The sequence below is a fragment of the Mytilus californianus genome, unplaced genomic scaffold, assembly GCF_021869535.1.
Source record: "Mytilus californianus isolate M0D057914Y unplaced genomic scaffold, xbMytCali1.0.p SCAF_1, whole genome shotgun sequence".
In the NCBI taxonomy this organism is placed as follows: domain Eukaryota; kingdom Metazoa; phylum Mollusca; class Bivalvia; order Mytilida; family Mytilidae; genus Mytilus; species Mytilus californianus.
Window position 1 is genome coordinate 30115707 of NW_026262581.1, and position 22079 is coordinate 30137785.

General features: G+C 34.0%; 1 protein-coding gene across 2 annotated transcripts; it reads right to left on the reverse strand.

The window, feature by feature from the left end:
* Positions 1 to 540: 540 nt before the first annotated feature.
* Positions 541 to 21956, reverse strand: LOC127700987 (uncharacterized). Of its 2 annotated transcripts, none has more exons than XM_052204744.1 (2): positions 20466 to 21956; positions 541 to 5340 (listed from the first exon to the last, which is right to left on the reverse strand). In XM_052204744.1, the coding sequence occupies exons 1-2, from the start codon at positions 21934 to 21936 to the stop codon at positions 830 to 832; spliced, it is 5982 nt and encodes a 1993-aa protein (XP_052060704.1). In that variant the 5' UTR covers positions 21937 to 21956; the 3' UTR covers positions 541 to 829. The 2 variants fall into 2 exon arrangements, with proteins under 2 accessions (XP_052060704.1, XP_052060713.1); XM_052204753.1 differs by lacking the exon at positions 541 to 5340 and adding an exon at positions 18927 to 19691.
* Between the last annotated feature and the right edge of the window lie 123 nt (positions 21957 to 22079).

Genomic DNA, 22079 nt, shown 5'->3' on the forward strand with positions numbered 1-22079 from the left:
TTATTCATCCAAGTTACAAACTGTTCAATTATTGTTCCTCGGGATTTGGACCCCTTCATGGATTTCGGACAAGGATACCCGGTTTGTTTCGGAAATGATTGCCAAGTGATCTGTTGAAGTCGAGCAGTGACTGATTCATTAAGGTGGAGTGTAGAGGGCGTATTCACGTTTTCATTCGCTGTGATCGGCCTTACATTTGGAAGAATTGACGCCCCTCCCCTCTTGAACCCTTGATCCGTCCCAGAACAAAATTTGTCAATGAAATACTGAAAACAGAAACTCTTTCTACCGCATTATGATAATTAGTGGTGCAAACGTACAACGCGTGAAATTTGGTCGTTTCAAAACCTTTCAATACAAAAATTTTTTGTTTAAATAAATTTTAAAAAGTTAGCTTACTGGTTGAAACTACTTATTTTCGTTCATAAATATATGTTGCTACCGGGTTTCTCAGTACAATAGGTATAAATGTATATGCCATGTGACATTACAGTAGTGTCAATCATATTTTTGGTTTGACATTCTAAGATAAAAAAAACAATCGTTTAAACCTTCATTATACGTATCTATGGATATGTACAATCGTCAAATATTGAATAAAAATATAAAACATTTAAAATAAAACATGTCCAGTTTGTCGCATACAGAAAAAGGAATAACATGGAAAATAATATCAACATGTAATAAAATGTTTTCGAACATCTTCATAAAACCAATCCAACTTTTTCTCGTTCAGTTCTCGACATTACAATTATACAAAGAAATAAACTGAACTTAAGCTACACATTTTTCATCATAAAATCACGAAGAATGAAAACAGACAATAATGTCAATATGCATAGGAACGATCAAGTATAGGTAATGCACGTAAAAATTCCCCCTGACGAAATTCAACTTTACACCAAAAACATGGAATTTTATAACCTTCGTAACCTATGACATCATCAAACTGACAACTATGACAATCCGTACCGCGACGAATATGTGGCTTTTTAATGGTGTGTAAAATTGTTCTGATCATGATATCTTCGTTGCGGAATCGTGGTTGAGGACCTGTGAGTGAATAAATTGGATCATACGGATTATTTGGTCCGTAAAAATATCGATCAAATGTAGCTTTTAATTGTCGCATAAGGTTTGTTCGAAATCGGCGAACTGGTGTGACTTCTTGACTTGATATTTCATTGTAATCACAATATCTGCGCATAAAATCATATGCATATTCGACGACCTCATTAAAACATCGCGCATGTGCAGTTGATGGATCAACTTTCAGTCCTACGTAAGAAACATCACTCATTGGTTGTGTGTTCATCAACAGAAGTGACGGAATTTCGTGTTCATAAGCGTACTCTCTTTTCTTTAGGAAGTTTCTATCGTATTTCGAACTTTCATATTTTCTTTCATACTCTTTACTGTCAGATCTTTTAATGCTTGTACGATAATTGTAATCTCTATCCTTTCCAACATTGCGTTTGTAGTAATTGCGTTCTGATTCATATTTTGAATTTTTCTTACTTTCAGTAGTTCTTCTTTTATCAGGATCTTTCTGGTTTCGCATCTGTTTCGGACCGGTGTCATCAGTATGGTTTGCAATTTCGTTTTGTTTTGCTATAGTAACTTTTGATTTGATTTTTCTATTGTTTTGTTCAATTCGTCCACGTTTGCTTTCTTTAGAATCGCTTCCTGTTTCTAAATCTAGTTTTCTCTTATTCTTATTTGATTTTGTCGGACTTTCTTCGTCAGTGAGGTCTATCACTACACAATCTTTTTTCTTAACATCTTTATCATCTTCCTTATCAGTCTTGCTTTGTTGAACATCGTTCTTTTCTTTTTCTTCGTTTTTAATGGTAACAGAAAAGTTATCACTATCATCAGTAACTATATTTCGTTTTGCTACACTCATTTTTGATTTAATTCTTTGTCTATTTTTTGTAGAGTGTATAATTTTCACACTTTTCGATAAGATACACGTGTTTGCCAAAAGTTTGATTTTCCTTTTGTTTTCATAGGGAGATGGTTTCGGAATTTGTTCAGCTAGGAGATCTACTACATCATAATCTCCCTTTTCATTATTTGCTGCATCTTCTTTATCACTTTGTCCATGTTTCAAAACATTTTCAGTTTTTGATGAGGTCATTAAAGTATCCGATTTGGCGCACTCTTGATTCTGTATGTCACTGATACATGAAATATTACCGACAAATCTTTGCGACATCACATCATTGTTCGACGTTGCTTTCACAAGATCATTTACAGAAGTTGAGCTGCAATCTAATTCGGGGATATTTTCATTTAAAGTTGCGGATAAAATAGACATAAGTTTATGTTTAGAAGTTACGATATTTGAAGGTTTCAGTATAGCATTCTCACAATTAACAGTACATTGTGTCTTTGATACTTCATTGTCAATTGTTTCACAAGCATTTTCCTGTAAATCTGCAATTTTGTTTACTTCTTGGTCGGGTGTTGCTGTATAAATACGTTTCGATATATCATTGTAACAAGTTGATGTTTCAACAGACTTCAGTACAACGTTGTCAGTGGTTTTGTAACATACTGGTACCAGATCACCAATGTCATGCAAGGTAGCAGAGACTTTTGGTGTACCAGTTATTACATCCTTTTTGTATTTTTCAATGCACACAGACGTTGATGTGTTCGTGTCTAAAATTGATATTTCAACATCCTTTTGGACATCTTTATCAGTCGTCGTCACACAAATAGTTTTCTGTGCATCTTTTTCGATAATCGCGTTATCACAGGATTTTGGTATATACGTGTAAGACGTTGTGGTACAAACAGGCCCCTGGACTTTTTTGTCAGATATAACAATACCAGCCTCCTTTGTATTATTGTCGTTAGTTCGGAAATCAACAGGGTTTGTATCCTCCATGATGGTATTACAAACAAGTTTTTGAGCGTTATCGTTGGAGGTTTTGGTATCAACTAACCCCGGTATCGTATTCTCAGAAGTTGCAACATTCATAATACTAATGTCAGAACTTTTGACATAATGCTTCGGTGCTTCCTTTCTCGGCGCTGTATCACTGTCTGGATTTGAAACAACTTCATCAGATATAGCAGTACAAATATCCTGTGCATCATCTACGGAGGTGGAAATACAAATTGACTTTAATACATGAATTTCTTCCTTTGGTGATAAATCTTGAATTTCTCCCTTTGGTGATAAATCTTGAATTTTTTTATTTGGTGATAAATCTTGAATTTCTTCCTTTGTCGATAGCGTAGGTTTTATCTTTTCCCATTTACTAATCGCATTCATTGGACGACTTGTAGTTGGTTTGTTGACGTTATGTTGCAATTTAATGAATTTATCATTGTATTGTTCACTTTTGGTAGGCGTTAGTATCAATGTTTTCTTTTGAATACGGGTTTCCAATGAAGCTTTATTTATCTTAAGAGTTTCAAGTAAAGGCTGTTTAATAGATTTGCTGAAATGTGTCGTCGCTGTATCGTTGCAAGGTATAATGATATTTTTATGATTAATTTGGTTGGATAAAGCGTCTTTATTCTTGTTGACGCTTTCCATGACCTTATTGTCGGCTTCAGGAGTAATTTTACTATTTGTGATCAAAGGTACGTCTTGTGGTTGCTTCTTGTTTTTATGTAAAGAACTATTGTCAGAATAAACAGTTAACAGTTTGTTGTGTTCTCCGATAAATTCATTAGTATCAGATCTGTCTGAAGTCAGTTCATGTGCATCGCTCATATCAAATATTATGTCTTCCTCTTCTGTTGGATTAGTTGATGCTTGGTCGGATTCATTTGCAGTCTCATCCAATGAGATGAAATTGTCGTTTGAAGCTAAATTTGTTATTGAATCTGCCTTTGCTACTTTTGTAGTCGTCTCGGTTTCCTTTGAAGCAGCACTCAAAACAAGTACGCTTTCCACTGATGGGCGATTTTCATCAACATAAACTTTTGTATTACTACTTTTTCCATCCTTTGTTTGCAAATCCTTTTCTGAATTTTTCCATTCTTTTGATTCATCAGTAGATTTCTGACATACTTCTTTTTTAGAATAACTTTCCTGAGTGTTCATATCTTCATTATTGTTCATTCGTATAAGAGTAGATGGATTTTCAGTTCTTTCATTTTGTTCTTGACCACTTTGCATTTCTGCATTACCTAAGATTTTCTTTTCATCTCTTTCGGTAGACAGGCGGATCGGTGTTCCCGATTCATAAGGTTTATAAATGTCATCTTTATCAAATATACCACTTCCATACCGTCCGACAAGTTTAGTTGCATCATCAGCTCTAAGACGATCTCTTTTATCATATCTACGATTTCCGTCGCATCTTCGCATTTTTCCTTCATCGTACCTCAGACTTTCATACTTTTCGTCGCATCTTCGACCATCGTATTTTACATCATGCTTTCGACTTCTTTCCTTTAAAACTCTATTATCACCGTTGTTATCACGTGATTTGATTACTTTATTATTAGAACTTACTTTTCTTTCTCCTTCTTTTCGCCCACTTACTTTTTCATTCTTCAATTGTATACTCGTCTTGTCAGTGCATTTAGACCGATCTATCTCCTTCGTTTTGTGTCCATGAGTTGGTGTGTTTCTCTTGCATTCATCTATCAAAGTTGATATTTTCATTTTATTTTGGACGTCTGATATAATTGATTGATTCTTTTTACGAACTGCTTTGTCTACTTCACTTTTCGACAAAGTTTTGTCTGAGCACTCATCTCGCACGATTGCGGCTAATGTAATGGTCTCGGGGTCTGTTTTTGTTGTTTCAGAGTATGACTTTTTAACTTTTTGAAACTCATTCGCCAGCTTGAAAATATCAACTGCGACAGCCTTCATTTTACATTCTATTTCTTTTGACTCAACATTGTGTTTACTCTCCAAATGAACATCTGTATCGGGTTCAAATGGGTTACTTTGCGTTTTAATGTTATCTTTCCCCACAACATCCTCTAAAGTCACCCGTGACTTGGTACTCGAATTTTTCTGTTTACTAGGCAAATTCCTTGCATCGTTATTTGAAGAATTGTGTCTGGTTTTTGTTGGATTATTTTTTTCAGAATGTTTTATTTTTTCGCTGGAATAATCTTTCAGTGTTAATTTTGTGCCTTCGGATTTACCACCTAAATTCGTCTTTGATGAGTCAAAGCTAAATGTCTTGTATGATTTTAATTTATCATCTCTTCTACATTTTTCATGGACTGCTTTTTTCGATAATGATGTACATTCTTTGGTTCTAATTCTATCATTTGAATCGTTGCGTCTAGTGATATCTGCTTTCTTCTTTTCCGTTATTTTCAAACTATTTGAAATTATCTTTGAATCTTTTGTTGCTGTAAATGTAGAGTTGTAGTTTTATTAATTCCTTGAACATTAATATGACCTGTTGACTAAAGAACGGAATTAATGCATGGCAATTAAATTAGAAATTAAGAAAAACTCTGAAATGTTCATTATATATTAAACGATTTGGCCCTGCAGTTTTAGGTTCATTGATCAATCAGAACTTTTAACTACTGTTTGCAGCAGTTTTAGTTTTGAGTCAAATGCAATGGGATATTTTTATAAGAGACCCTCCAATACATTACCAATATTCCTACTAAGTTTCTTTATGTTTATCAGTGCAGTGTTTAATTAAGGATGCAATTTCAAAAAGTGTTAAATTGAAACCTTTGTGGCACGACCCTAATGTCCCCTAATCAGTACGAAATAGAGCATTCACGTATTATCTGTAAGAAGTCTCAAAGCCATCTTTCAATGAAGTTGGAGTATAGATATTGTCTTAAAGTTTAAAATTATAATTCAGAAAACTGATTAATCAGAATCAAGGATTGCAATAGGAACGAAGTTAGGAAATATACGCGGGATCCATAAATCATCTTTCCTAAAATTTTGATCAGATTGCTTGAGTGGTTTTTAAATAGAGGAAGATATGACTTTGCACCATTGCCCTCCATGTATAAAACGGAATCATCGCATATAAGTCTGTTTGTCAAATTTAGCATTCCTGTACAGTTCAAAAAGGTTTAAAGAACTCTTCGCACCAAGAATAGTGTGTTAACAAAAGAGAGTCCTGTAAAAAAATTCTTGCAGTCAATTTATAAATGTTAACAGGAATTGTAGTCAATCCACAGCCGTTATGTCCTGTGATTTTTCTGCAATAAATGTATACTTTGACCAATAAAAGGATATTTTGTGACATCAATCAAAGCGTAGACGGTGATCTAAATCAAAATCGATAGAATTCTTTTCGTACTTTGCCAAATTTTAGTGTATTTCGTGCTATATTTTCAAACTTCTATCAAAAAATGTTGTCACCAAGCTTTTTTTTCAAGCAACAGGTTTGTGCAAAATGGTCACATTTTGTAAGAACTATACATGGAAAAACACTTTTGCTTGAATAGAAAGAAAACTTAATGATAAAACTTTCAAATACAATAGGAGAATGTGCTTTTTGAAAATAATAAAAAATAAATGGGGAATGTGTCCATGGGACACAGATGGTGCCCTCGCTTGCATATAACGTTATAAAGGGATATAACTCAAGAACTGTAAAAGTGACACTACCCAAATTGTACTTGATCTGAGTTTTGTGGTAATAAGCATTGTGCATAAGTTTCATAACATTTGGTTGAGGCAAACTAAAGTTAGAGAACAGAAACAAATATTTCAGGAATTTTTCCATTTGTAAAGGGGTATAACTCTAGAACGGTAAAAGTGACCCCACCAAAATTCAAACTTGATCTGTGTTTTGTGGTTATTAGCATTGTGTATAAGTTTCATAACATTTGGATGAGGCAAACTAAAGTCAGAGAACAGAAACGAAAAATTCAGCAATTTTTCCATTTGTAAAGGGGCATAACTCTAGAACGGTAAAAGTGACGCCACCAAAATTCAAACATGACCTGTGTTTTGTGGTAATAAGCATTGTGTATAAGTTTCATAACATTTTGTTGAGGCAAACTAAAGTGAGAGAATGGAAACGACAAATTCAGCAATTTTTCCATTTGTAAAGGGACATATCTCTAGAACGGTAAAAGTGACCCCACCAAAATTCAAACTTGATCTGTGTTTTGTAAGAATAAGCATTGTGTATAAGTTTCATAACATTTGGTTGAGGCAAACTAAAGGAGAACGGAAACGAAAAATTCTGCAATTTTCCATTTGTAAAGGGGCATAACTCTAGAACGGTAAAAGTGACCTCACCAAAATTCAAACTTGATCTGTGTTTTGTGGTAATAAGCATTGTGTATAAGTTTCATAACATTTGGTTGAGGCAAACTAAAGTTAGAGAACGGAAACGAAAATTTCAGCAATCATTTGTAAAGGGGCATAACTCTAGAACGGTAAAAGTGACCTCACCAAAATTCGAAATTGATGTGTGTTTTTTGGTAATAAACATTGTGTATACGTTTTATAACATTTGGTTGAGGCAAACTAAAGTTAGAGAACGGAAACCAATTTTGGGACGTACGTACAGACGGACAAGGGTAAAACTTAATGCCCCCTCTGCTACGGAGGGGGCATAAAAATAGTGGTCACCGTACTCGTTTTCTTGCTACATAAAACTAGAGACTCTAAAGAGCTGTGTCGCTCACCTTGGTCTATGTGCATATTCAACATACAACATTGTAGACGAGAATAGAATTCATGAAAAAAATCTCTTGTTTTGTTGATCTTGTATTGCTGATCATTTTCCAATATTGTAGACGAGAATAGACTTCATGACAAAAATCTTTATTTTGTTGATCTTGTATTACTGATCTTTTAGTCTTTTTAGTTTCTCTCTTATACATGCTTATATATCTTCTTTAGTTTTTGCTCAAAACACAAAAGAGGGTAAAAAAAAATCCTCATTTAAGGGCAATCACTCCTAATAAAAGTGACAGTCTACTAACTATATCGGCAAAATTTGACTTTTTAATAGATCTTGCCTTGCTGATCATTTTTGTGATTTAAAGTGTCTATTTATCTATTATAATTTATATCATATAAGGCATAACAGAAAAAAATGATTCTCTCTTAATATCATAGTTTTCATGCTAATAGGCAAAAATGAAAAAAAATGGTAAAATTTGTCATTTATGGGCAATAACTCATAAAAGAATTTGTCTAACATTTTTGAAATATATGGACAATTGGTTGAGCTCATTAATCTAAATATTTTTGCTCCTTTCAGATTTTCTCTATTTATAACGGTTCAAAAAATAATAGACAAAACATGTCGGTTGGTAGGCGGGGTCATCGGATACATTTTTAAAACTAGACACCCTTATGATCATTATGAGCAAGTTTGGTTAAATTTGTCTAAGTAGTTTCAGAGGAGAAGATTTTTGTAAAAGATTACAAAAATTTACAAAAAACTGTTAAAAATTGACTATAAAGGGCAATAACTCCTTAAGGGGTCAATTGACCATTTTAGTCATGTTGACTTATTTGTATATCTTACTATCCTGAACATTATTGCTGTTTACATGTTATCTCTATCTATAATAATATTCAAGGTAACAACCAAAAACTGCAAAATTTTCTTAAAATTAGCAATTCAGGGGCAGCAACCCAACAACGGGTTATCTGATTTGTCTGAAAATTTCAGGGCAGATAGATCTTGACCTGATAAGCAATTTTTGCTCTGAATGCTTTGGTTTTAGAGATGTAAGCCAAAATCTGCATTTTATCCCTATGTTCTATTTTTAGCCATGTCGGCCATGTTGGTTGGTAGGTGGGGTCATCGGACTCATTTTTTAAACTAGATACCCTAATGATCATTGTGGCCAAGTTTGGTTAAATTTGTCTCAGTAGTTTCAGAGAAGATTTTTGTAAAAGATTACAAAAATTTACAAAAAAATTGTTACAAATTGACTATAAAGGGCAATCACTCCTTACGGGGTCAGTTGACCATTTTGGTCATGATGACTTATTTGTAGATCTTTCTTTGTTGAACATTATTGCTGTTTACAGTTTAACTCTATCTTTAATAATATTCAAGATAATAACCAAAAACTGCAAAATTTTCTTAAAATTACCAAATTCAGGGGCAGCAACCCAACAACGGGTTGTCTGATTTGTCTGAAAATTTCAGGGCAGATAGATCTTGACCTGATGAACAATTTTACCACAATGTCAGATTTGCTCTAAATGCTTTGGTTTCAGAGATATAAGCCAAAATCTACATTTTACCCCTATGTTCTATTTTTAGCCATGGCGGCCATCTTGGTTGGCGGGCTGGGTCATCGGGCACATTTTTAAACTAGATACCCCAATAATGATTGTGACCAAGTTTGGTTAACTGTGGCCCAGTAGTTTCAGAGGAGTAGATTTTTGTAAAAGTTAACGACGGACGACGGACGACAAGTGATGAGAAAAGCTCACTTGGCCCTTTGGGCCAGGTGAGCTAAAAACACAAAGTTTTGTTCAGTTGGAATACACAGATAGTACACCAACTGAACAAATGGTTTATATAGTACCCGGAGAAATTATCCCATTAATCAAATAAAGTAATAAACGCCGGTACTAAAATTTTGAATCTTTGAAGTGACCGCTGTATTACCCTTATTTAAACTCTTAACCTCCCCAAAACACTTAAAAGTAACATGTGTAATGGGGTTTGCGTACCATGGTTATTCAATATTCTGAATGGAGTGTTTACTTACATCTTAAACCCCACTGGCTAAATTTGTACATGTTCTAACAAATTTTATACATGTCCATTTAACTCTGGACAAGTGCAACTAAACTATACTATACACTATACTTCAAAGTTCAAATTACTTTTAATGAAAAGTTCTCTATAATACATATCATGACTAAATGTCATGTACAGTCTATTACATTGGGTTTGATCAAAATAATATCAGCTCTTTTTCTGCTCTGTTATACAAACTCTCACATCGTATGAAAACCGGTTTAACCATTTTGAAACATGTGCCACTATCGATACATGGTAAACAACATGTTAATCTTTTGTAGTTAAATAAATATGCAAGTAAATGTTTATGTCTTCCTTTATTTCATTACCATAATCTGTACCATATCTACTTAAAATAAAATCAATTATTTTTACCTTAAATATAGTATTGTCTAAGTATTAAGCGATATGAACACAAGTGACGTAGCCTGTGGCGGATTCAGGTGGCGAAAAGTTCCAGGAATTAGGCCCCATCTCTTTTGATCGAAACATTTTTTTTGGGGGGGGGGGGGGGGGGGGGGGCATAAAATTGTAAAAAAGTTCGCCTCGCCACGCTCGGTGCTATTCAAACAATTACACGTAATTACGCCCCCTTTTCCTCCAATTATGGATCCACCCCTGGAAGCATATGTTACCAAGAAAGAAGCAAAATGTGGATCGTCACTTGCATTCGTGTCGTTTCAAACATACAAAATCTAGGTTCAATTCTTAAATACATCTATACAAATTAAATTTAAAATATCATTGTTTGTGTTAAGTTTGTATTGCACAAAAGAATAAATAAATTGTCTCCTGTCGTATATTCACAGATGAAAAAAAATCTTTTACAATGAAAATACTTTTTACAGCTCTCTGTTATTATATTTGCAAGTTACACTTGAGTTCACTGAATTTAGCAGGCTAAAATGACCTTATTCCGCTTTACTGTATTTATCCTGTATTTTATAATAACAGATACACAAATTAATTTTTCCTTTATTTATACTTGAACAAATTAACTCTCCTGTTACCCTGATTCCGTAATGCGAGGGATATTTCGTGTTGCTTGACAGTTCATCTAGGGGTCCTCTTCGCGGTCCGAAGAGATCAGAGAATCAGAGACAACTATTTGGATTTATACTACTAAAGATTCAAGTGGCGGGTTTAAATTGCAGGATAAGAACAATATATGTATTTGTACTCGCTACGAAACAGGAGAAAAGCTCGTACAAATAAATTTTATATTTCCGACAATGTACATATATTGTATATACTGTATATTGATAAGATGCACAGTACATTATTAATGGATCCGTGCAATGCAATTCTACTGTTGAAAGGCGGGAATTAACTCAAACAACGAGAACTGGTGCAGCAGAGGAATTTAAGCGACTCGATAGCACATTTTAGCGGGGGAAAATAATACATTAACACGGTTAAGCGCCAAAGTATAACCCATCGTGCGAAGACTGAAATTATCAGTTATTGCATTATGACCCGTTTCTTCTTTTTATCTTGTCTGGATTTCTTGACCTTTAAATACTTTGTCCATCCGACAACGGAACACGTCACAAAACGCACTTATCTTTCCTTGATTCTGTTATAACACCATTTATGTCCAGTTTAACCAAACCAACATAAGTATTTTTCCACTTGGTTTTTGCTAAAATGGACTTTAAAAAATGCAGCGTGAACGGGTAAATCCGACGCTATAATGGGCTATAATTTCAGCGCTAAATTGTCCACTAGAAATATGAAATTTTTCGCTAAAATGTTTTGTGCCAGACTGGTGATGTTATAGTTGTATACAGTGGTATGAGAAGCAATTTGCGAGTCCCCAATTTGAAATGGCACTTTCATTATTTACTTTCAAATAATGATGCTCAATTTCCGTCGGAATTGGAACATGTTTTATGCCCCGTGTTCGGAGGGTATCATGCTCTTTCCACTTAGTGAACCCTTGCAAGAACCCTTGAAAGCCAATCTAATTAAAATATAGAACTCTGATTTCGTAATACTCCATATGAGCTCATATGGAGTATCATATGGAGTATAACGAAATCAGAGTTCTATATTTTAACTAGAAATGATTGTAACAGGATGCTATTACGAAGTCTCCCAAACGAAGTTCCCATAATTCGTCATTCCCAGGGTCGCCTGACATTGGGCAAAGTCCAGTGAAAATTGGTTTGGTCCAGTAAAGTTATATGCATTACTGATGCCCAGGGACTGACCCCGTATATCATTCAAATCATATTGGCATGACAAACCAGAATATATATGGTTTAGGGGTGGTGATCTCGACCATTTACAAGATATTAAATCATTGGGGGTGGGGGACCCCTGGGGACTGACCCTATATATCTTTCGAATCTTTGTGACATGAGGAACAGGAATATATATGGTTTAGGGGTGGGGATCTCAACCATTTACAAGATATTAGAACTTTCTCAAATGGCAGGGGGTGGGGGTGATCCCTGGGGACTAATGCTTTACTTCATTTTATGTGCAGTATCATGACTAACCAGAATATATATGGTTTAGGGGTGGGGATCTCGACCATTTACAAGATATTAGATCTTTCTCAAATGGCAGGGGGTTGGAGTGACCACTGGGGACTAATCCTTTTTTTTCATTAGATGGACTGTATCATGACAAACAAGAATATATATGGTTTAGGGGTGGGGATCTTGACAACTTACAAGATATTAGAACTTTGTCAAATGGCAGGGGTGGGGGTGACCCCTGGGGACGAAACCCTTATTTCATTTGATGTGCTTCATCATGTAATACATTTTCAATTATAAAGATTGTATCTATCACTAACGGTTTTCAAGTTATAATCATTTGAAAAAAAAAAAAAAAAAAATCCCATAGGGTTCTATAGTAAACCCCTCCCTTCTTTTGGCCCCTCAAAGTACCCCTTTTTAGACCCCAATGCACAAACGAAACTCTGATTGCACCACTAGACATGTTAATATAACATATTGTGAAACCTTAAGTAAATCTGACTAGCGGTTTTGGAGAAATGGTGCGGACAAGTTCATTCAAAAAAGCGGCGGAAGACGAAAAATAATAATAATAATAACTGAGCAAAAACAATAAGTCTTCCCAAACTTCGTTTGGGAGACTTAATTAGATTGCCTTGAACGCGTCCGTATATAAGTGACCTAAAATCAAAATGTTTCCGCCCGCCAAACATATACCCTCTTTCACAGAGGTAATCAAAACGTACCAGCCTTTATTCCAATTGACCCACTTTTCAGTACTTATTTCATTAAGTATTCAATTGTTTATCATCCGGAATGTGTATGAAATATTTGTCATTGGACTTTAAGCGGAAACAAATCATTTGAACAGTATTTGGAAATCTCATTGATGAGACAACGGAATCAATTAGCCGAACACTTGAATTTCAATTATAAGATTCAAGAATATTGATGCGGTAATCTTTAAAAGAAAGAGATACACATGTACTTGCTCTTAAACAATGTTCGTTCTGAGGATGCTTGAAATATTTGCTATTGGACGATAATCAGGCAAAAATCAATAAAAAAATATCGTTCGACATATCCGTTTTAATTTAACTTTCCATAACGGTCAGTTTCCCTCTTTCTCGTTATGCAAATCCCGGCTTTCGACTTTTTCTTCTCTCTCGTTGTTTGAATGCTGTCTCATAGACGTTATTCTATACCCAATATCTAATTTTGTTAATTTTCATTGTTGAAACAGATAAGAGTAAATAATATCAAAAATATTTAGTTTTAAGTGAAGTATCTTCAGAAATTAGAGTTGTTTATTTATAACACACACCACATAATGGATGATGGTTTGGAAAAAATCCCATTAAAATGATATCTCATATTAACTGTGAGTTATATTTGTTTAAAAATGACACATGGTAAAATCTTATTCTACCGTAGTAAATTTTAATAAAAAAAAAACATATTGCACACATATAGCATATATCATACTTATATCTTACAAGAATAATAACATGATACATATATATAAATTATAATAAATTCAAATCATGGAATTCAAAGCAGCTGTGACGTTTGTGTATAGTTTTGGTTACTACTAGTATGTCAATTGCATGTGTCATTTTTGTATGGTTTGGGTTACTACTAGTATGCTGTGTGCATGTGTCATTTGTGTATGGTTTGGGTTACTATTAGTATGCTGTGTGCATGTGTCATTTGTGTATGGTTTGGGTTACTATTAGTATGCTGTGTGCATGTGTCATTTGTGTATGGTTTTGGTTTCTAACAGTATGTCATGTGTCATTTGTGCATGGTTTTGGTTACTACTAGTATGTTGTGCCCATGCGTAATGTGTATGGTTTTGGTTACTACTAGTATGTTGTGTCCCTCGGCATATGTGTATGGTTTTGGTTGCTACTAGTATGTTGTGTGCATGTGTCATTTGTGTATGGTTTTGGTTACTAACAGTATGGCATGTGCAATGTGTCATTTGTGTATGGTTTTGGTTACTAACAGTATGGCATGTGCAATGTGTCATTTGTGTATGGCTTTGGTTTCTACTATGGTATGTTGTGTGCATTTGTCATCTGTGTACGGTTTTGGTTTCTACTATAGTATGTTGTGTGCATGCGTCATTTGTATATAGTTTTGGTTACTAACAGTATGTCATGTGCATGTGTCATTTGTGTATGGTTTTGGTTACTTCTAGTATGTTGTGTGCATTTTCACCTGAAGATATGGTTTTGGATACTAACAGTATGTCATGTGCATGTGTCATTTGTGTATGGTTTCGGTTACTACTAGTATGTTGTGTGCATTTTTCTCTTGAGTATATGGTTTTGGATACTAACAGTATGTCATGTGCATGTGTCATTTGTGTATGGTTTCGGTTACTACTAGTATGTTGTATGCATTTTTCTCTTGAGTATATGGTTTTGGTTACTAACAGTATGTCATGTGCATGTGTCATTTGTGTATGGTTTCGGTTACTACTAGTATGTTGTGTGCAAGTGTCATACGTGTATGGTTTTGGTTACTACTATAGTATGTTGTGTGCATGCGTCATTTGTATATGGTAATTATCACAATTGTGTTTTCTGATTATTGTTGTGCGGTGTTATTTAGGCTTTAAAAATCATGAATGATGAAGTATTTTTTTGTTTGTTTGTTTGTGTGTGTGACTGTGTGTGTTTGTCAGTTGTTAAATGCCATTATTAGTAATAAACGAGAAATGTTTTTGTTGTAATACTGTTTCATATGATTTATTATGTAATTTCAAATCCTCGTGTGTGTGTATGTTTTTATGTATTAATTTGTTTCCCTCAATTATGATGACAAATTCCATGTCTATGTACTCACTTCATACCATGTTCATTTCGACATGTATCTAGTAGAATAGAAAACACCTGTAAATTCTCGTAACAGTGGTGGATTTACGGAAATTTGTTTAATTAACAAAAAAAAGTTTGAATTTTGTGTTGAGGTTTTAAAATACTTGGAATACAAGAATATAACCTAACAGAACATGACAGTCGTTTATAAAACTACCGTCGGAATACAGATTTATAATTTTATCGTTGTTTAAACATAGAGCTGGAGAAAAGCAAAATATAGAACTTTATCTGGAAATATTTATAGGGAATTTATGAACGTCTCCCTTTTCTAGATCAGCCACTGCTAAACAAATATTAAAACGTTTCTAACTTGTACACTGAATCTGGGACTATTATACTAATAGTATAATAGTCCCAGACTGAATGCAGATTTTGTAATGTTTAAGCGATATGAAAGCAAGTGTCGCAGAGTAAATCTAGTCCATTTATATTAATTACCAAATATGACAACAGCTATAAATACATAAAGTAGTCCATCATGTCCATGGACCTTCTAAATATTTATTCTAAAGATTTTATTTTTAATCAATAACATATTGATAAGTGACTCAGGAAATAAGTAATTTAAAACATAATTATTGTCGTGAAAGTATAAATGTTCTTTGATACGCGTGTCTGAGGAAATGTATGTCAAGTTTCATATTCGATGTTACTAAAAATATTTTTTCTTGGAAAATACCCAAAACTGGTGTTCAGATAATAACTTTAGTTTCCTTCCTTTACAAATCAAACTTAATAATATAGATGGAATACATAGGAAAGTGGATTCTGGTTAAATGTCAATGTCACAGCAGCTAAAAATAGACTGAAAATTAAGAAATATGACATGCGAGTCTTCATTTCTATGTGATTATCTGATGTATATATTTGTTTTATTTCAATGAAATTTATACAGGTGGTAGATGAATAGTTGCAATCAACAACAACAAAATTTCTACAGGGGTAGTTCCCCAATTAGAAATTGCAATGGAAGGAATTCTCGGTTTATTTCAATGTCATGTTTTTTGATAATTGGGGACAGGACAATTTTGTTTGCCTCCTCCTTTTTTTCCAAAAAAATTGCCAGTTATTTTAGTTTTCTCTAAATTTCAGTTATTTTCGTGTTTTTCTGTGGGTTTTTTTTTATCCACAGCGGTCATATATAATATATTTACAGTGCTATATATCAGAATAATTTTTATAAAATGCTTCGCAGGGCGCAGCTTGATACGACCGCAGAGGTCGAACCCTGAACAGTTGGGGCAAGTATGGACACAACATTCAAGCTTGATACAGCTTTGCATTTGGATTGTGATTAAATATTTGACACAGCATAGGTTTCTGACACAGAATGAATGTGATCTAAGAACTTAAAAATTTTAAATTGGACATTCACCTATTATGGTCCAATATCCAAAATCTAAATACATGGTTAGATTCAGCATATCAAAGAACCCCAAGAATTCAATTTTTGATGAAATCAAACAAAGTTTAATTTTGGACCCTTTTGACCTCAATGTGGACAAAGTTGATAACGGGGCCCAAAAATCAAAAATCTAAATACATGGTTAATTTCAGCATATCAAAGAACCCCATATATTCAATTTTTGTTGAAATCAAACAAAGTTTAATTTTGGACCCCGATTTGGACCAACTTGAAAACTGAGCCCATAATCAAAAATCTAAATACATGTTTAGATTCAGCATATCAAAGAACCCTAAGAATTCAATTTTTGTTAAAATCAAACTAAGTTTAATTTTGGACCCTTTGGACCATAATGTAGACCAATTTGAAATCGGAACCAAAAATTAAGAATCTAAATACACGGTTAGATTCGGCATATCAAAGAACCCCGATAATTCAATTTTTGATGAAATCAAACAAAGTTTAATTTTGGACCCTTTGGACCTCAATGTGGACCAATTTAAAAACGGGGCCCAAAATCCAAAAACTAAATACACGGTTAGATTCAGCATATTAAAGAACCCCAAGAATTCAAGAATAAAACCCCATTGAAATTGGTCAAGAAATAAGCAATTTATACGAAGTATCTTCTTTTGCACAATACTGTGCAATTAAATATTTCTTGCTATTGCGCAATACTGTACAATTGACAATTTCTTGCTATTGCGCAATATTGTGCTATTGGATATTTCTTGCTATTGCGCAATACTGTGCAATTGAAGATTTCTTGCTATTGCGCAATACTGTGCAATTGAAGATTTCTTGCTATTGTGCAATACTGTGCAATTGAAAATTTCTTGCTATTGCACAATACTTATTATATAATAATTTACACATCCTGTTTGGTGTGCTTCTCCTACCATATCATTATTATTTGCTTTTAAATATTAATCAGAAATAACCAACTTAAAATTGAAAATTTTAAAAGAAAAAAAAGGAAAAAAAGAAAAAAAAGGAAAAAAAAAAAAATCCCCCCCCCCCCAAATTTTTTGAACCCCCTTATGATTCATCACCCCCAAACTCAATCCCAGCCTTCCCTTTGTGGTATGGTACCTTGCAGTACAATTTCAGAGAGATCCATACACTTGAACACAAGTTATTGTCTGGAAACTAGAAAAATGTGTTTTTTGGCCCCTTTTTGGCCCCCAATTCCTAAACATTTAGGGCAATTACCCCCAAACTCAAACGCAGCTTTCCCTTTGTGGTATGGAACCTTGTAGTACAATTTCAGAAAGATCCATACACTTACACACAAGTTATTGTCCTGAAACTAGAAAAATGCTTTTTTTTTGCCCCTTTTTTGCCCCTAATTCCTAAAATATTGAGGCAAATACACCCATCATCAATCCCAGCCTTCCCTTTGTGGTATGGTACCTTGCAGTACAATTTCAGAGAGATCCATACACTTGAACACAAGTTATTGTCTGGAAACTAGAAAAATTCTTATTTTTGGCCCCTTTTTGGCCCCCAATTCCTAAACGTTTCGGCAATTACCCCCAAACTCAATTCCAGCTTTCCCTTTGTGATATGGAACCTTGTAGTACAATTTCAGAAAGATCCATACACTTACACACAAGTTATTGTCATGAAACTAGAAAAATGCTTGTTTTTTGCCCCTTTTTTGGCCCCTAATTCCTAAAATTTTGAGGCAATTACCCCCAAAATCAATCCCAGCATTCCTTTTGTGATATGGAACCTTGTGGTACAATGTCAGAGAGATCCATACACTTACACACAAATTATGTCTGGAAGTTACAAAAATGCTTATTTTTTGCCCCTTTGTGGCCCCTAATTCCTTTACTGTTGGTACCATAACCCCCAAAATCAATCCCAACCTTCCTTTTGTGGTATTGAACCTTGTGGTAAAATTTCATAGAGATCCATTCACTTAAACTAAAGTTAGAGTGCGAAAACCAATGTGTCATCGGACGACGCCGGACGACGCCGGACGACGCCAGACGACGACGACGACGACGCCAACGTCATACCAATATACGACCACAAAAATTTTTTTGCGGTCGTATAAAAATTAGAAAAAAATATAGTTGGTTTAAGGGGAGACAGCTCTTGAATCTTGGTCTAAGATTTTGTTTTTTGTGATTAAATTGAAAATTAGTTTGTGTAAGTACGCAATTACGCTGGAAAGGACTTTTTTCAAAACACAAAGATACCTACAGTATGATCTTTTTAATTTTCAGCAATATAATTGGGTATGTTAGGGCATGGAAGTATTATATTGACTTTCATTTTACTTCCATGGTTAGGGCCACCAATCAATGTGACCTGTAAAAAGGTTTTTTTTTCACTGTTAACCATAATATTTAATAATCATCGATATAAAATATGCTCAATACGAAATACTCAATTATTAAAAATTCAGTGGAATTGGATCGTTTTTGCCCACTTTACATAAAAAACAAACAACTTCATGTTCAATGCATATTCTCAAGTGTATATTTATATACAATCTAGTCAAAACATTAAGTCAAATACAACAGAGAATCAAAATAGTTGAATCCACTCTATAAATTTCGCTCATTTTTTGCAATCGCATTATTCATGATTTCTATCCATTTTTCAGACAGCGAATCGCCCGGATGTACCCCATCAACTAGCTTGTTATAGATGTACCTGATTTTACCCTTACAGCATTTATGAACACAGGTATGAAGAAACGGCGTAATAACATGATTGCCACAGTTAATCCTTGTTATACACTTATTAATTTCATGTAAACAAGAGTTTAATTTCTTTTGCATTTCAAAATAGCTATCACAAGATTTCAAATCTGATGTTTCCCCCTTGCCATATCTATGCATATTCCAAGAAAAGAAACTCATAGTGGTTATTGTTGCAAACACAACTTTGCAGTTAATGCTTCTCATAACATTTTCTATCTCTAAAATAGAAGATTTAAACTTTTCAACGTGGTCAATTTCGTTGCCATTGTTATCACTACTTTGCAAATATAGTTCTTCATGATTCGAATTTCTGTCTGTATCTAGTGAACAAATGTCTTGAATATCGGGGATGAAGTAAACAATATTTTCCCCTTGCACAAACTGAAGTTTAGAATGAGCAATATGACAAAGAGTTTTCAGTTTTCCTCCTGGGACTTGCATAAATTGACAATGCAATCTCCCTTCCATATTTCTTCCTCTACTCGAAGTGAATACAAATGAATGTGGATTCTTTACTGTGAAAAAAAAGGAAATAAATAAAAGAGTTTTTTCAGCGTATGTATGTGGCGAACGCCGCTATACATAAAATAATACGAATAAAATTAAATCCGTTTAATTATATATGCCCTGAAATCCCCAACACGTGCCGGCGTCTGCATAACCTGTCTATACTCGACCTATGGATAGGAATTAGTTTACGATTTCTGGTTAGGGTATTTCACAGGCAACAACGGAAGTTTCACTATCAAGAGTTGTATGCCGTGATTTTTTTTTGGTCAACTTACAGAATTTTATCTTAAAACTTAAATCGTCGCAGGGTCACCTACCAAATTTACATATTAGACCAACTGAAGAACTCGTGTGACCATACGTCTAATTACGTCACTTGCTTTCCAATCGATTAAAACAAACAAAATCTGCATTCAATACAATAAACATAAATAAATATGATATATCTAAATTTAATAATTATGATAAATAAACATAAGTATTTATTTATTATACTATCATATATATAATAGACATGTTTGATCTATACAAATCTATGATTCTACACATTGTTTACCATGTCTCTATAGTGCAAGTGCTTTAAAAATGGTTACCGATTTTCACACGATATAAAAGATCGTAACAACACCACACCACGTGGTGTATGTTATACCCAATAGAAAAGCAATGATTTATTCTTATATAAAATGCATACACACTATAAATAGTAATCAGTAAATTTGTACACTCATTCTTATGACAATATTCAATATAAGTATTAACAATCGCTGTATACTTACAACTGTCTTTTGGTGGTTTCATTTGTGCAACTGTAGTCTTGTCTTCTAACTTCATCTTTTTCCTTTGCGGACTGATCAACATCGGAAGGTCTTCGTCAAATTCTGGCTGTGTGTCAGTCTGCAAAGAACTGCATCTCACTGGCTCTAAAGCTTCTTCTTTGATATCTTCGTCTTCCGATGGGAGACCAGTCGACGATCCTTCGTAATCAGAAGTAATGTCATTTTCATTTTTCTCAGCAGTTTGGCGTAATGGACTAGATGATCCCACTGAGCAGTGTACCTGGGTTGTTTCGACACGGAGTTCCAAATGTGATTTATTAATATACGGTCTTGTAAATGAATTTAAATTGCCATACGAATTATCAATTGATTCAGTTTTAACTTTTATTATTTCTGTCCATTTTTCTGATTTACTTGCAGACGACGGACTACATGTAGTCAATGGAGTCGAATTGTCATAAGAAGTATCGGTTGGTTCTGTTTTAAATCTGTTGTTTTCTGTCAATTTATCTGCGAGTGCTTTTGCGCCTAATACTGCAAAAATATTTCGATCAGATTCAGTAAAAATTTCCTGAGATTTTAGTAAATTCCTTCCACAATTGATATTAGACTCCTGAGATTTCGGTAAATTCCTTCCACAATTGATATTAGATTCCAGAGATTTCAGTAAATTCTTTCCACAATTGATATTAGATTCCTGAGATTTCAGTAAATTCCTTCCACAATTGCTATTAGATTCCTGAGACTTTACATTACTATTCCCGGGGTAATTATACACTTTGTGAGATTTCTTGGAAAAAAATTCTGTATCTCTTAACTCGAGAGATTTTTTATGATTACTAATTGAATGGCTATCTAGTTTCGTGGATCTTTCAGATTTATTCAGATCTTTGCCTGTGTGGTCTACAGTCAAGCTTTTCGTTGTCAGAATATCCCTAACGGAACTTTTTGATTGATCTGTCCATTTTGTTTTCTGAGATAAAACGTTACTGTCAGTCTTTCGGTTTAACAAATAATCATCAATGCTGCTAATACTGTCCCTAACATTGAATGTGTTGGCATCCTGGCAGTAATTGTCTTTCAGTAAAATTGTTTTATCTATTTGTATATTGACCCGAATTTCCGTATACGGTTCTGAGCTTGCCTTCATAAGAATAGTTTTTGTACACATGTCCGCCAATGGAATAATCCCATATGACCTTTTCCGAGAATTCTTAACACTTAATTTCAATTTATCTAAATCTCTTTTGTCTCTGTTTGTTTTGACTCTGTTACTCTCTGTTTTCTTGCATTCGGAATATTTTATCATAGTAACACTGCCAACTTTTTCGGTTTTAGTTCTGATACCGTCTGCTATTTTCCTATGTTGTTTGTCACACTTTCCCGCCATATTCAAACGCAGTGTGTCGTCCGTTATAATTTTCATACATTCAGAATTTTCTTGCTTTCTTTGATCTTTTGATCGATACATCTTTCGCTGTGTCTTCGACCAAAGCTGGAAATAAAAATAAACCGTAAATAACATGTCCCTGATGGTTATTTTTCATGAAATGGTCATCTTAGGCCAAAGGCGGTAATAATATTACTCTAACACCATTTACAGACATCAAATTA

What these genes read in the sequence shown, in the direction of transcription:
- LOC127700987 (XM_052204744.1), bottom strand. Translation starts at nt 21,936, where the DNA reads ATGTATCGATCAAAAGATCAAAGAAAGCAAGAAAATTCTGAATGTATG. An exon ending in GAAACCACCAAAAGACAGTT is followed by an intron (nt 5,341 to 20,465) that starts GTAAGTATACAG and finishes CTACATTTACAG; the next exon opens with CAACAAAAGATTCAAAGATA.